The sequence below is a fragment of the Peromyscus eremicus genome, chromosome 11 (genome assembly GCF_949786415.1).
Source record: "Peromyscus eremicus chromosome 11, PerEre_H2_v1, whole genome shotgun sequence".
NCBI classification, from domain to species: Eukaryota; Metazoa; Chordata; class Mammalia; order Rodentia; family Cricetidae; genus Peromyscus; species Peromyscus eremicus.
The window spans coordinates 72672026-72689055 of NC_081427.1; the positions used below are offsets into that span (position 1 = coordinate 72672026).

A 17030-nucleotide genomic window follows, 5' to 3' on the forward strand; every position below is an offset into this window, starting at 1 on the left:
ATCTAATACTTGAAGTGGTAAGTGATCCAGAGTCATCAGTTGACCACAGCCACACACTAGTCATGTTCACCTTGCTGTTGCCCTTTCAACGTGCTGTCCTTGTCCCTTCACTTAGTATTGTCTCACATAATGACTGCAAAGAACTGTCAGTTATGAGACTGTTTACAGACAAGGTTTCTATGACTTTGAATAAACATATTCTTTTTCAACTGCTGAACCTTCTGTGTATTTTCCAATCACATCTTAATGTGACTCCTGAATCCCCAATTCTTCCTTTCTTGTCTATTAAAAGGCTTTGTGAAAAGGCTATCTTGTTCATAGGCTCCTTTTCCTTGTAGGAACTACTTATTAAGTATTTTTCTTGAGTCAAACCAAACGTTTAAGAAATGTTCATTACCATGTGTCATTGAAAACTGGAATTTTAAAATACCCCCGCCCCATCTATTTTGTTTCCCTCTTCTATGTAAGATAGACAGAAAATACTTTGGTTTCTGAACATTCACATGGAGTCCCACTCTGATACAAATCATGTTCTCATTTTCTCTCATTTACCTTCTGTTTGCTTTTCTGAGCATTTTAGACTTGGTTGTCTTATTTACCAGTCTTCAGCACTAAAAGACACCTGTGGCATTCTGTTGCATTCTTTGATCTACTGAGGCCATCAGGACTTTCCCTTTTCTTTTTCAAATCCCTTCTGACACCCATTTAAGAAGTTTTGTAAAACAATGAAATGAAATGACTAGACTGAAGTCAACAGCTACATGTCATTCCCATCACTTAATCATCAACCCTTTCTGCTCAGAGCTTTGAAGAAACATACAATGTAGAACTGAAGCAGATATATATTAAAGATTCTTTGCTCTAACAGATCCAATGTACAGATTTCCCTTATCAAGTTCTTGAAAAGCGGGTTGGGGATATTGCTCAGTGATAGCAACAGACCCTGGTTTAAGTACCAGCACCAAGAAAAACAGTTGAAAAGTGGTCGTCAGATCTTCATTTGAACACTTCACAAGATGGAAAGCTTACTGTTTTACGACACAGCCCATTCTGTTTCTTAAAACAAGTCCATCACTATATTGAGTCCAATTAATTCCGTAATATACAATCAAAGTCTTTGTTGTCATGTCCATTTTGAACTTCATGTCTGGTTGGGGTTAGGAACAACTAAATCACTAAGTCCTTTTCGAGTTCTTTTGGAAGCTGAACTTTTAGATGTGCATAGCATCTTACGGATCTCAGGAGATGTTTTCTCTCAATGGTACCAAATATCTACCATCAAATGTATTGAAGAATCCAAGGAAAATAAATTTAAGAATTTAAGTGGACCATTAAAGGAAAAATTGACTGACTTCAAGTGACAAGAACCATACATGAAGACCCTGGCCTTCAGAGAGGCAGTGATCAATAGTTAAAGTAGGGCTCATAATTAGTCAAATGCTGAGAACAATTTTCCACTGAGTGCTTAGCCCTAAATGGTTAGAGAAGAGGGGTGGAAAGCATGGAGGACTGAAGGACAGGGTAGAGTGCTGTGAAATACTGCCTTTGGCACATAGCATGACAGTCAAGCCATGAACTCAACTGCAAAAGACCAAGTCAGTGAGAACAGTGAACATTTCAACAGGCTACACTAAATGGACTCAGTGGGTTATTAACAACAACTAAAAATGAATAGGACTTAAGGGGGTGAGGATGATGTGTTGGGAGTGCTTGGAGGGGGTGGGAGGGAGAAGTTCCTGAGTTGAGGTTCATGTAATTGTTTACATGCATGAAGTTGTCAATGAATAAGTAACACAATTTGATTTTAAAAAACATAAAAATGTCCTGTATAATATTTTAATTCCAACCAGAAAAGTCTGATCCATGAGTTTTTATTTCTCTTTATAAAAAAAGCATGTGATTCCAAGTATTATCACATCTTAGGCACCTATCTATGTTTTGGATTTTCTCCTTTTTCTTCATGATTCATGGGGCCAAATACCACACCTATTATGTCGCTATGTGGTGTCTAAATAAGGTATGTCTAAATAAGGTGTATATACACTCTTATATACATGTATAAATTTCATTTTTGAAACAAACATAATAAGAAACATTATATTTAATGTCAAAAAACACCAAAGTCTTGTAGTACAAGGTATAATTCCGGAAGAAGTGAATAAGTAAATGACAAATCTTGAAATTCATCAAACCTGCTAGTTCTCCAGACTGGCTTATTTAAGGAGTAGTTTTGATAGTTTGGAATAGGGGAAGGTGGGCAGTACAGGAGTGGACCCTCGTCAGCAGTTCTGTGAGATGAGTTGCTGTGAGGGTGAAGTGGCCATGACAGTAATAGCTGGAAACAGTAAGTGTTTGAGGCTTTGAAGTCAGTTCAGCTTTGATGTTGTACTCTCATAGCTTCCATACGATAGGGTGGAAGAGGAAAATAAGACTTTTCAACTCTGTCCTTGGTGCTTTTACTCAAGAAATCTTAGCAAGAAAAAAGACCAGTGTTTCTGTGAATTTTAAGTATAGCATGGGCCTGCCCTTTATTTTTAAAGTTTCAATTATTGATGCAGTGGCCAACATATTTTATTCATTTGAGTATATGTATAAAATTATCAGAATATATTAATTTATTAGTGGGGATTACATTAATGATGGTTTTGTTTTCTTACTATATTAAGTACTACTTATATTAAGTAAGTGGGTGTGGTTTCTAACCTTAAGAAACTAACAAGATCAGTGAGCTTTGGCAGGCAATTAAAAACTTACAAAAAGCTATAGACTTCATGTAGTCTACAAGTCTAGAGGATCTGCCTTGATTACAGACAAAAGACAACACTACCAAGAATGCATGTAAATTAAATAAACCATAACCAAGAGAAAGGAATAAGAATATCTTGTAAGTTCTATACTGAAATCAAGTGAGCAGAGACATTCTGTTCAGGTAGAGCACTGTTCTCTAGTTTCACTCACTTGTCCACACTCAAATACTGTCCTGTAAAGCCTAAACTGAGAACTACCAAAACACTCAACCCAGTTTTGAAAGTTACAAATTTTACTTTATTTCAAATATTTGCTGTATTTGCAAAGGTATTATAATCATGTTTTTATAATATTTCATTTTTTGAAATTATAACTCTATTATTTTCTTCTTGCCTTTTATTTTCTTTAATTGCTGATCTATATCTATACCAGCATATATATCACATATATGTTATACAGGTCTGAGTCCTACTCTCCTCTTGTTCCTCTTTTTGTATAGTCCTGTGAATCTCATCAGGATCTTGTGCAAGCTAGGCAAGTGCTCTACCATTGAGCTATACTCCTGAGGCTCTCACATTTTCCTGACAACAACTTACTTTCTTTATTTGCTTAGCTATAAGTCAAAATAAAATAAATTTAATCTACTTTTGTATGTTATACATATCTTTTTCTAATACAAATCATAATGAAAATAACAATTCAAACAAACTACAGTTCACTCGTGAACTGCCTGTGGTTAGTGTATAAAATATGGAGAGCATTCTGCTTAAGGGTAAAGGCAATTAATTACTCATCCCAGTTATTTCTTGTAGTTAAATGAGAACTAATGCACCTAAAATATTCAAATGTCCACATGTCTAGGGAAGTAGGATAATTAAAGAAAAATATTATTTTACTTAGAGTAGTATGGCTTGATGCTTGCCACCTTGAACATTTGTTTAGTTATTGGGACTTGTCCCCGCTTACTTTATAGACAGCAAAGAATCTATAGTTACAAAAACCAAACCTAAAAAATTATAACATAAAGTACTGAGGATACCCAAGGATACCTGAGGCTACAGTAGTAATCTAAAGGTTAAAAAGAAAAATATTTCCTTTTGAATCTTTCTCAGCAGAGTAAACCTGTTGCCTATTGTTTCAAAAGAAAAAAGAATTCTAGGTTTTCTTGATAGAAATTAAAGAAACTGTCACACACCCATGGCTTTAATGGGAAGTTAAAGAACAACAGAAGTTCTATGGCAGTTACCCTTGCTTACGTGTTGATACCACAAAGTAAAATGAGGAACACAAAGCTGGATACTGAAGAGGGCTAACTGCGTTGCAGGAAAGCAGAAGCGATGCTCTGCTAAATTCTTAAGTGCATTAGCATTGGCTGTAAACATAAACAAAACCACTGGTAAGCAATTAAATCTGAAGAAGTAGCTTATAAAAGTGGAAGATTTACTGTGAATGAATCACTTATACAACACCTGATTTAATAGTCAGATTTTAAGTATTGCTCTTATAATGCACATTAAATGGTCACAATGCATCAAATTTTATAATGTAGCAAAATAGCAATTCCAATGTATTGTAAGGATCGTAGGACAAGAACATCAAAGCTAATCAGAGTCTATTCTTTCAGCTACAGTGAAGGGTTGGGAATCGGCAGGCATTTGTAACAAGGACTTTAAGATGAATTTGCCATCCCCAAAGTCATCTCACTAGGCAGGAAAGAGGAACTTGGCATGTGACCAATAAATTACAAGAGAGCAACACCTTGGGGTTAGAGGGCACTGATGACTTCAACAAACCTCCCCAGCTCAGGCAACAGATTAAGCTGCGGGATAGGACGCCCTACAACCTTAACCTGTTAATACCTCTAAATTCTTAAGAGTGACCTCTAGGCTGCTCTCCCATATTAGTTGTTAGTTACACTAATTACAGCTTAGCTGGTATTGTTGGTACCAGTTTTCCCCACCCCCAAAGTCATGCAGAGAAAGGTTATCTCTAATAGCTTCAAACAACTTCAGCCAAGTTCTGCTGTGCACATTAGGAGCACTTACCTCCAGCTTTGAAAGGGTCTTTTATAGACATCAAAGGACAGACACTAAAAGCAATGTGTGTTTGTGAATTCTATAAAGCATTTCATAAAGGAAGCTTGTAAAAGTATGAACAGAAACTTCTGTGACTAGATCTTTAAAATGATTTGTAAAAATCTAATATATTATACCTTTTATGCTTATGTTTAACAAAAGGGGCTTGCGATTTTGTCCAGAGGGAGCTTGTTTTACTTTAAATTTGTTAGCTAAGTAATCTATCCAAACTTTATGATTTTTAGAAAGGATAATGAAATTTCTACCATGATTTTAGAGAACTATTTTAAGCCCCACATTTTTATTAATGTTAACCTAAGATTATATGGAGTTGGGCATAGGATTCCAAAGCTCACAAAGATTCAAATACCATCTGTGACGCTGCAGTAAACTTTAAACAAGGCACTAAATCAGAACAGAGACTACCACAGAGATTTACAGCCAGAGAGCCACAACTGAATTATCAGGATTAATATGAATAGCTTCACATATAGGAACTGCAGGTTCTTAACACCATGACGGTTTTGCTTCAATAATATCTACAAAGTTCCTACTAAACCTTAAAAATAAGTTATTAGTATCTAAAAATACAAAACTATGAAAAGATAGATAAAAATATAGAAAGGTGGAGTCAAAAGTTAAGCTAAGATTAGCATAGTATTGTTATGGGGCTTGTGATTGTGAGAATCAGTGGGTCTCTGACTCTTGTGCCTGCTCTTGGGACTCTGTTCCTTCTGTTGGGTTACTATGTCCAACTTCAAATGATAGTTTTTGCTTCATCTTATTATATTTTATTTTGTCATGTTTGGTTGTTATCTCTTAGGAGCCTGTTCTTTTCTAATGAGAAACAGGAAGGGAGTGGATACAAAGGGGGAAAGAATGTGGGGGAGAAACTGGAAGGAGTAGAGGGAGGGAAACTACTATGATCGGGATATACTGTATGAGAAAAGAATTTATTTTCCTGTAACAGAAATAAGAGAGGGTGCTGTGGGATGGTCTGTATGCCAAATGTGTTGCTGATTGGTCAATAAATAAATCACTCATTGGCCAGTGGCCAGGCAGGAAGTATAGGCGGGACAAGGAGGAGAATAAAGCTGGGAAGTGGAAGGCTGAGTCAGAGAGACACTGCCAGCCACCACGATGAGAAACAGCATGTGAAGATGCCGGTAAGCCACGAGCTACATGGCAAGGTATAGATTTATAGAAATAGATTAATTTAAGATATAAGCACAGTTAGCAAGAAGCCTGCCATGGCCATACAGTTTGTAATCAATATAAGTCTCTGTGTTTACTTGGTCGGGTCTGAGCGGCTGTGGGACTGGCAGGTGAGAGAGATTTGCCCTGACCGTGGGCCAGGCAGGAAAACTCTAGCTACAAGAGAGAAAAAAGAAAGGTAAGCTAGGGATGCTTGAGGTAAATAAAGTAATGAAAACCAAATTTTATAAAATAGATACATTAAGTAATGATGTCTAACATCAAAAGAAGAAACTTTGTTTTACAAAAATGGATTTTAAAGTCAAATTTAGTGTTCTTATAAATGTTCACTAACAAAAATCTGATCTAGGTGAGACTGGGAAATGAAGAATCCTAAGGGTCAATCAGTCATCCACATAGCCTACACAGCTTGTCTTGAGTGAATCCCACACATTGGACACTGAGTTCTTTGCCAGTGTTAGAGTTTGGTCTTACTTTGTTCAGACTGTCACTGTGCCCTGGTACATCATTCTTGGAGTAAGAAACTATGAGACTTACTTTTTCATTTTACAGAAGTTAAGAGACTGTGAAATTTTTACAGAGACTTTGTATATTTTAGAGATACTTTGAATACTGTAGAGAAACTTTGAGCTTTGAAAGAAATATATGTTTTAAATTTTTACAGACTGGGACTTTTAAAGTTATTTATGTTTTGTGTTGTGATATTAATATTAACATGCCATCTTGGGGATGAATGAGAAAGAAGGTTCTAGTTGAACAGTGATATATTTGTGTGTCAAGGTGACAGGGGGTCAATTGTGCTGCCTAGTTTTATGTCAACTTGAAACAAGCTAGAGTCATTTTAGAGGAAGGAACCTCAATTGAGAAAATGCCCTGAACAGATCGGCTTGTGGGCAAGCCTGTGGTGCATTTTCTTGGTTGGTGATTGGTGTGGGAGGTTCCATCCCTGGGTAAGGGGTTCTGGCTGCTATATGATATCAGGCTGAGCAAGCCATGAAGAACAAGCCTGTAAGCAGCGTTCCTCCATGATTCTACTTCAGTTTCTGTCTCTGGGATTGTACTGAGAGTTCCTGCCTGGACTTCCATGGATGATGGACTGTGATGAGGGAGCATAAGCAAAAACCCGTTACTCCCCCAAAAAAGAGGCAATAAAGTTACTATTGTTAAATTCAGGACAGACAACCGCTGATCTTAAGATTCATTATTCCTTTATCTGCCCCTTAAGGAAGGAATATCACCAATTAATTTTATGGCATTTGCTTTCCTATTACAGTGGCTGCTAGATGTATTCAAATGTTCAGCAATTAAAATAGACTTTCAATCTATAAAATTCAATATTTTATAATAGTTGGTTTGCCTGTCAGTATAGCTAGTAAGTTCTTTTTGTTGTGAGTACCATCGTGACATGTCATGGAGCATTATTGTATATGAAACAGTGAGGGAACACTGACCACCTACTTCCTAATATCTATGATGATGGAAGAGGATAAACAGCAGCTGCTTTGATGAACTAATATCCTTACTTCTTCCAAAGTGATACAATACACACTACTAAAAGATATTATACAGTAAGACAATTCAGGAAGTGATAATCAGAAAAAGAAATCAGAACTAGAAAAAAGAACAAAAGGAAGAAAAGGATAAAAATCTCATATTTAAAAATAAAATATATAAAATAATTTGTGAGCTATGGATTTTATTACAACATAAAAATACAGAATATTTATTGCAGCACTTGGGAAGCAGAGGCAGGCTCATCTCTCTGAGTTAGAGGCCAACCTGGTCTACACAGCAAGTTCCAGGACATTCAGAGCTACATAATGAGACATTGTCTTAAACTTCACACACACACACCCAAAAAAGATATATTTACGTATGAGATTTAGGGACTATTTTTAGTGAAGCATAGAAACAAATAAAATGAAAAATACACAGAACTTAAAAATTCCAAAAAGTTTTTTTCAAATAGATCACGACATTCTATCATTGTTTATTACATTATTATAGACATCAATGAAAGTGGACCCGGGAGAGACATTCAGCCTGGGGAATATATGTAAAATAGATGAGTTGCCTAGTATGCACAAGGCCCTGTGATCAACAGTGCCATAAAGGAAATAACAATAGTGAGGGAGAAACATTGAATACCTGGAAACCCTGAAATATAAGTGACTCACCTTTGAAATATTAAATGAGTTATTTTAGTAGATAAAGCAGAATCAATACTAACTACTAGACTAAGTCTCTGCGTGCTTTCAGGTAAACTCTGGCCTAGAGGAGAGATGGCACCAAAGTGCTTCGGGGTGCAGTTAGGCAGATGAGTACATGCTATGTTGAAGGCAGTGTGGGAATACTACTACAAGTCACATGGAAGGCTTGCACAGCTGTCTCTCCATGCTCTCTCCTGTTCTGGTTTGCTGTCTGTTTCTCCTCTTAGTCCTCCACTTACCTCCTGGTGATAACAAGTCTTCACAGTGGTCACATGGCCTTTCACTGGCTCCTAGCTTATTTCTTTGTAGAGCTAACGTGTATAGTCCTCTAAAACTCACCACTGGGGAGTTATCCTCAACCCCTGGATTCCTTTCTCACCACATGCACTCCTTATCTATTTTCCAGGTATTTTGTCCTTTAAATACTGCTGAAGAGCAAGCACAGAGGGACAATGTTGCTGTCTATAAGAGTGTAAGGAAGACAGATGTTGCTGGGAAATGGTCAAAGCTGCTTGATCTGAAGTTTGGGGACTTCCACATCTGAGAGAGGCTGCGTATTCTTGTTTTGCATGCCATGTTCTGGGTTATTACCAATGGCACATATAACACACATTTTGGTCTGATATATTTTAAATATGAATATTAATGAATATATGTACCACTATTGAGAATAATGTGAGAAGTCAAGTCATTACTCATATATAGTTTCAAACTTTAATATTGATGCGAACTAAGTAACATAAAACATGTATAGTCAGATAATGTAGTAAAATATAAATGCATGCCTGTGATTAGTACAGGTAGATTCTTACAGTGAGTCTTAGAATGACTATGCAATACTCCACCAGACAAATGATTCATTATTGTCCTCACTGAAACAATGACCGAATATACAGAGTTGGCTTTTAGTAGGAAGTGATAGTTTATTTATGTATGGTTTATTTCAACAGCAGCGTCACTGGATCAACTGTAAGAAAATATTTAAATCATAAACTCAAGTCCCTTCTGTTTCTTAGATGTTCACATGGTACAGATGTGTGCATAAAGAATGTTCATCAAATAAATTGTTTACTGACTAATATAGGAAACTCAGTTTAAAAATTAAAACGATACATTTTTTTATGGATTGTGCCATTATCTGGTATCCCAAATAAAAAGGATAAAGACCCTTTCACTTTCCATGAAAAACATCACATTTCTGTTAGTATTTTATTTAAAATTTCTTGGCCTAGAAGACAAAAATCTATGGCTGTTGATTAGCTACCTTAATGCTGTGACACCGAAGCACAAAGACATTCTCTTTTTATCCATGCTGTGAGCATGCTTACCTTTTGGGGTGCTAAGGAAAACAGTTTACATTTTAAGTTAGTACACATTCACTAAGCACACTAATGGCATGTAATAAATGGAATGTGATCATCTGTATGGCTGATTATAACAGAAAGAATGATTTAAGGTTACAGCTGAAAATCATACTTGGTATTTACTTATAGTTAGCAATATTCTTAAAAGTGTTTATAGAAACAACAACCCACTGTCCAAACATCCTCTATGCTGTTTTTAGCTGTTTTCTTAAGTGCATATAATCATAACAAATTAAAGATGAGTGACAAGATTGACCATGATACACTAATTTGATGATGTTTAATGACTGGCAATGTTTAGTAGCACTCTGGTCAGACTCAGTCTGGTGAGATGGTTCAGGTCAAGCACCTGATGCCAAGTATTTCTCTGGGAAAATGAATTATGTCTTCATCAAGGTATCCAAGATCTCTTCCCAAGTAATGCCTTCTACTCTCATACATGGGATCAACTCTCCTGTTTTCAAAATAGAAAAAACAAATGCCTACTAACTTCATTAGCCCCAGGTTTACTTTTAATTCCATATTTTAATGAATGATATTTAAACTTATCAAACTACAGTGAATGGTATTATTTCTTTTCAATACCCAGTTTTTGATGGAGGGTTTTTAAAAATTATTCATCTATTTATTTTACATCCTGGCAGCAACATCTCCCCTTCCTGCATCCTCCTCTCCCAGTCCCTCTCCCCCAAATTCCCTCCCTTCCCACACCTAATCCCCTCATCCTTTGTCTCCAGGAAAGGGCAGGTCTCCTAAGAATATCAATAAAACATGGCATATCAAGTTAGAGTAGGACTTAAGCATCTCCTCATGTAATAAGGCTGAGCAAGGCAACCCAATATGGGAAATAGAGTCCTAAAAGCCAGTAAAAGAGTTGGAGACAGTCCCCTTTCCTGCTGTTAGGAGCTACAAAAGAAGACCAAGCTACATAACTGTAACATATATGCAGAGTGCCTAGGTCAGTGTCATGCAGGTTCCCTGGTTGTTGGTTCAGTCTCTGTGAGCCCTTCTGAACTAGGTTGTTGACTGTGTGAGCCTTCCCTGGTGTCCTTGACCCCCCACCCACCCCGCACCCTGCTCCCACACTCCTCTTTCCTCCTCCTCCTCCTCCTCCTCCTCCTCCTCCTCCTCCTCCTCCGTAGGATTCCGGAACTCCACCCAATGTTTGACTGTGGGTCTCTGCATCTGCCTCCATCAGTTGCTGGATGACACCTCTCTGATGACAGTTGGGCCAGGCACCAAATTGGCCACAGGAGACGGCCAGTTCAGCTACTTATCCACTATTGCTGGAGTCAAAGCTGGGGTCCTCCCCATAGACTCCTGGGAGACTGCCCTGCGCCAGGCTTCTGCCTGACTCTGAAGTGCCCCCAGCAATCCCTTAGCATTCTCCCTCTATCCACCTCAACCTGATTGCTCATGTTCGCAACTCTACCAGCCCTGGATCCAATCATGAAATCTCTTCTATTTCCCCTCCCCAGGGAGATCTGGGGGTCCCTCTCCCCATGAACTCTTCATGGTTATCCTTTATTTTATAGCTAATACCCACTTATGAGTGAGTACATAACCATGTTTGTTTTTCTCATTCTGGGTTACCTCACTCAGGATAATTTTTTCTAGTTCCATCCATTTGCCTGCAAATTTCCTGTGTCCTTGTTTTTAACAGCTGAGTAATACTACATTGTGTAAATGTGCCACTTTTTTTTTTTTTATCCATTCCTTGGTAGAGGGACATCTAAGGTGTTTCCAGGTTCTGGCTATTACAAATAAAGCTGCTATTAACATAGCTGAGCAAGTGTCCTTGTGGTATGATTTATATGCCCAAGAGTGGTATAACTGGATCTTTTGGTAGGTTGATTCCCAGTTTTCTGAGGAAATGCCACATTGACTTCCAAAAGTGGCTGTACAAGTTTGTACTTCCACCAGCAATGGAGGAGTGTTCCCCTTGCTCCATATCCTCTCTAGCATGAGCTGTCTCTTGTGTTTTTGATCTTAGCCATTCTGACAGGTATAAGATGGAATCTCAGTGTCATTATTTTATTTGCATTTCCCTGATGGCTAAGGATGTTGAACATCTCCTAAGTGTCGCTTGGCCATTTGAGATTCTTCTGTTGAGAATTCTCTGTTTAGATCTGCACCCCATTTTTTAAATTAGATTATTTGCTTTGTTGATACCTAGTTTCTTGAGTTCTTTATATATTTTAGAAATCAACCCTCTGTTGAATGTCAGGTTAGTGAAGATCTTTTCCCATTCTGTAGGCTTCCATTTTGTCCTATCCACAGTGTCCTTTACCTTACAGACACTTTTCAATTTCATGAGGTCCCATTTATTAATAGTTGATCTTAGTGCCTATGTTATTGGTGTTTTGTTCAGGAAGTAGTCTCCTGTGCCAATGCCATTCCAGATTATTTCCCACTTTTTCTTCTATCAGGTTCAGTGTATCTGGATTTATGTTGAGGTCTCTGATCCACTTGGACTTGAGTTTTGTGCAGAGTGATAAATATGAATTGATCTGCATTCTTCTACATGCCAGCATCCAGTTAGACCAGCACTACGGTAATATTTTATTTGTGAACTAACAAATAAAGCTTGCCTAAAGATCAGAGTGAGGATCTAAGCTGCTAGTTAGCCATAGAGGCCAGGCAGTAGTGACATACACCTTTAATCCTAGCACTTGTGACACTGAGGCAGATCTCTGTAGAGTTGAAGGCTACCCTGGGCTACACAAGATTGATCCAGTCTAAAAGAGAAACAAAGGCAGGCAGTGGTGGCACACACCTTTGATCCCAGCACTTGGGATCTCATGTCTTTAATTCTAGCACTAGGGAGGTGGAGACAGTAAGTGATATGGCTAGGCAGAGAGAGAGAAATGATGATATGGTGGGAGGAGACAGGAGCTCACCCTCTTTCAGGCTGAGGAGTTGGCAAGGTAAGAGGTGGTAACTGTGGCTTGCTCTTTTGTCTCACTGATCTTTCAGCATTTAACCCTATGTCTGACTCTGGGTTTTTATTAAGACCAATTAGAATTCCTGTTACATAACACCATTTGTTGGAGATGCTTTCTTTTTTCCATTGTATAATTTTGGCTTCTTTTTAAAAAATCAGGTGCATGTAAGTATGTGAATATACACCTGGGTCTTTAATTAATTTGATCCCATTGATCCATGTGTCTGTTTTTATATCAATATCATGCAGTTTTTATTTCCATAGCTCTGTATTAGAGCTTAAAATCAGAGATGGTGATACCTCTGGAAGTTCTCTTATTATACAGGATTGTTTTAGTCATCCTGGATTTTTTGTTTTTCCATATGAAGTTGAGTATTGTTCTTTCAAGGTCTGTAAAGAATTGTGTTGTGAATTTAGTGAGGACTGCATTGAATCTGTAGATTGTTTTGGTAAGATGGGCATTTTTACTATATTAATCCTATTAATCCATGAGCATGGGAGATCTTTCCAACTTCTGATAGCTTCTTCAACTTCTTTCTTCAAAGACTTGAAGTTCTTGTCATACAGGTCTTTCACTTGCTTGATTAAAGTTATGCTGAGATATTTTATATTATTTGAGACTATTGTAAAGGATGTTGATTCTCTGATTTCTTTCTCAGCCTGTTTATTATTTGTATATTGGAAGCCCCACAGTTTTTAGTTGAGACATATTTTCAAATTTCCAGAGAAGAGATACCGAGATACCGGATATAGCTCAGTTGTACAGGGCATGATTGGTATGTATAAAGCTCTAGATTTGATTTCCAGAAAACTCCTTCTCTCTGTCTCTCTCTCTGTCTCTCTCTCTGTCTCTCTCTCTGTCTCTGTCTCTGTCTCTCTCTCTCTCTCTCTTTCCTCACAAGGTATATATAGAATAGTGATATTATTTAGAAAAGTGCCAAAAAGATAGACCATAGACCTGAAACAGTGTGGCTCTATGTCTAATGAGTTTTCTTTTTTATCATGTTGCTATCTCCTATTTAATTCCTTTGTAGGGAAAAACCGTCTTCTGTTCAACTGTCTTCTCATATCTGTTTTCCAATACAAACCTGGATTTTCCCTGGGAGTGGTAGGTATTATGGGTTGAATTATAGTCCCTTCAAATTGATATTCTAAGCTTTCATATCTTAAAACATGATCTTACTTGGAGCTTAGGTCTTTATAGAGGTGATCAATGTAAAAGAAGTCATTGGGTAGGCCCAGCCCTAAGCATATCAGGATGATTATTACCTTTATATGACATGGCAGTGTGGACAAAGACATGCATAGAAGGAAGATGACACACAGTGTCACAGAGAGGTGACTTCATGCAAGGAAAGAGGGAAGACACTCTTGGTTTACAGCTTGCCAGTGAACCAGTCCCTCCTTCACATTAATCTGAGACTTTCAGTCTCCAGGGACAATAGCTTCTGGCTTAAGCCATCTACTCTGAGGTGCCTTGACAGCTCTAGCAAGCTGGAATAGCAGATCTTAGAAAAGCCAGAGAGTACGTGGGTACTTCTCCTGGTCCACCTCTGTTACTGTAACAAACACCTGAGACAATCAGTTTACATGGATGCAAGGTTTATCTAGGCTCACTCTTCTGAAGAGTTCAGTCCATACCCATTTGGTCCTGCTGGCTTGGGGCTTAGGTGAAGCACACATAGTGGTGGGGGCATGTGGCAGAGCAAAGGCATTCCTCTTATGTCCAGAAAGCAAACAGATGAAGGGGAGGGGCCAGGTCCCATTATCCCTTCAAGGGTATGTCCCAAATAAGCGGAAGCCCTCCATTGGGTCCCACTTTCTAAAGCACCACCACCTTCCAGCTGGACCAAGGTAGAGACCAAACCTTTAATATGTAGACTTTGGAGGACATCTGGACTTTTCTTCATCTACATAATAGTAATGTTCAATGAAGAGATTGTATGAACAATGGGAGGATCATGCTTGTATTTGGGAGGAGGAAATGAGAAACAGCTGATCAAGAAGGCAGCCTTCTGTGCAGCTCTCAGTCTGGTGAGTGTGCCACCTGCTCTGCTCACATCTGCATTCTGCTTCACCAGCCTCTGATATAAATCCTAGGTATACCGCTTTGTTCTTACTGTGGATATTATGCACTTGTAGGCTGGAAAAAAGAGAGAGCATTCATTTAAACTATATAATGCTATACGGTTGTTAGAAAGGTTCAATCTGAATCCTTTAAGTGAAAACATTGTCAATTGTCCTATTACCTAGTTGTCAACTAAGAGAACAGACTGTTATAAATCTGCCCCAACTGTCTCTTTTGAGACAGTAGTTCAGGCTAGCCCTGTACTGAGATCTGTGTATAGAGATCTGCATGTCTCAGCCTCCAGAGTACAGAGATTATGGTGTGTGCCACCATCGCCAGCTTTATACTTGTATTTCAACCATTATCATCAGCAATGAAATTTTCCATTATGAAAGTTCTCTGGCAACTGAGACTAATGACTATTGACTATTCTGCTCTTTTATTTATTTTGGGCTACCAGTTGTTAAATGCTTTAGTTTACAGAGATGCAGAAGAATTATTTTTGTGAGCTATAAGCAAATCATAGGCAAACTGTGATAGCAGCATTATGAAGGAAGTTATTTAGTGCTACATAAGAGATAGATTTCCTGAAGATTTCTTTTAATAGTAGCCAAATTTTATCAACTTTTATCCTGTTTATTGATAGATGTAAACCAAGGCTCTTGAATGAATTAACTTGTTTAAAGTAACAGGGACAGTAGGTTACTGAGCCCATATTGAAACCCAGAAACACACTTATACGTATATGATGTATATGTACATGTACACATACCCCAAGTAATAAATCATCTATTTGTGACTAGATACAAACATGTCAATTTAGTTTAAATTTTAGCTCATTTATGGGAGAAATAGTATCTCCAAAAATACTCATATGCCATGGTATTACTTCCAGATTATGCCTGTGTTCAGAGATAGGCTCTTTACAGATAGTTCAGCTAAAAGAGATTATTAGAGTAGATTATAAACAAATGAGATTCACAGCCTCATACATGAGGGATATGAGCAAGACATTCAGAAGAAAGATAACAAAGATACAAGGACCAGGAGGTCGTCTGTGAGCCAAGGAGACAAACCTGGCCTTCTCTCAGTGCTAATACCCAGATCTCACATTCAGACTCCACACCAGTGTGGAGACAGATTTCTGATGTTTAAGCCAGCTAATCCAGCATATTTTGTTTGATAGTATTATGCAATGGCCTACCAACAAAGATTTGCTTTCAACTAAAAAGACATATTAAGATTTTAAATTGAGCCAGGCGGTGGTGGCGCATGCCTTTAATCCCAGCACCCGGGAGGCAGAGCCAGGCGGATCTCTGTGAGTTCAAGGCCAGCCTGGGCTACCAAGTGAGTTCCAGGAAAGGCGCAAAGCTACACAGAGAAACCCTGTCTCGAAAAAACCAAAAAAAAAAAAAAAAAAAAAGATTTTAAATTGCATTCAGTAGATTATAAAATAATAAAAGAAAAACAGGACACAAAGTTGGGAGAAGAATGTGTTGGGGAAAGTCCTGGATGAGTTGGGAGTGAAGGCAGAGGTGCAGATGATAAAAATAACAGTATATTTGTACTTGTATGAAGTTCTCAAAGAATAAATACAAATATTACAAAGAAACAGAAAGTACTAGAATAGTTTGTATGACTACTCTAAAGACGACAGAGGGTGGTTTTCTTTGAGAGGCCTGTGTTCATTTCTTTTGAATGTCTCCCATTCTCTTAACCATTGTGCCTAAGCCTCTAAAAGTATCTTTAATAAAACCTCCAATTCTGATACATAAAAAGATTTTACTCTACTCAATCATGAGTTTTAAATTTATGCATTATCATCCATTCTAAAACAACAAATCAAATTAAGTAAGTATCTGTCATAATACTGCCCTGACAGTTACATCCACTACTTGGAAGGGTCCTAGTCTATACAGGCTAACAGAAAAAAGAGGACTAACTGGGAAACAAAATAGTCATTCCCTTGCAGAAGGAATGCCAAACACGCTGTACAGTTTTAGAAGGAATGAATTTAAAATGTAGTGACTTTTTCAGAAGGCCCCAATTTTTCCTGTTTCAACGGAGTCTTTGGCAGGCAGGCAGTCGAAGAGTGAATAGTAGTAAGTAAAGTCAGTTTTATTTTGTCATTTTGTTGGAAGTCAGGAGGAGGGAAGTCTAAGATGTCCAAGTTCAAGCCAAAGCAGCCAGCTCTGTGCAAGTTCACAGCAGGTCTTCTAGCTGCAGTGAGGCGGCTGAGTGGCCAAGAACCCATGGCAACAACTCACAGAGCCCCTTCCTGGGCTTCCTGTAGTGTTGTTGTTCTCTGATGTTACCAGGGCTTGCTTTAAGGATTCTACTAGGTACCAGGAGGGCTTCAAATGGATAGAGATAGAATCCTAGAAACCGACCCTGCCTTTCAACGCA

The 17030-nt window shown here is 38.0% G+C and overlaps 1 protein-coding gene across 6 annotated transcripts in view; it reads right to left on the reverse strand.

Annotated features, from left to right (window-relative positions):
• Arb2a (ARB2 cotranscriptional regulator A) overlaps nt 1–17030 on the reverse strand; it is a 464203-nt gene that overhangs the window by 90454 nt on the left and 356719 nt on the right. Inside the window, exon 11 of one of the 6 annotated variants that reach the window (XM_059276569.1) lies at nt 14407–14699. The exons of the other annotated variants lie outside the window; for them this stretch is intronic. Coding sequence (XP_059132552.1) covers nt 14653–14699 — 47 coding nt within the window. The 3' untranslated portion in view covers nt 14407–14652. Of the gene's footprint in view, nt 1–14406; nt 14700–17030 lie in introns of those variants that run through there. 6 annotated transcript variants of the gene reach the window in all.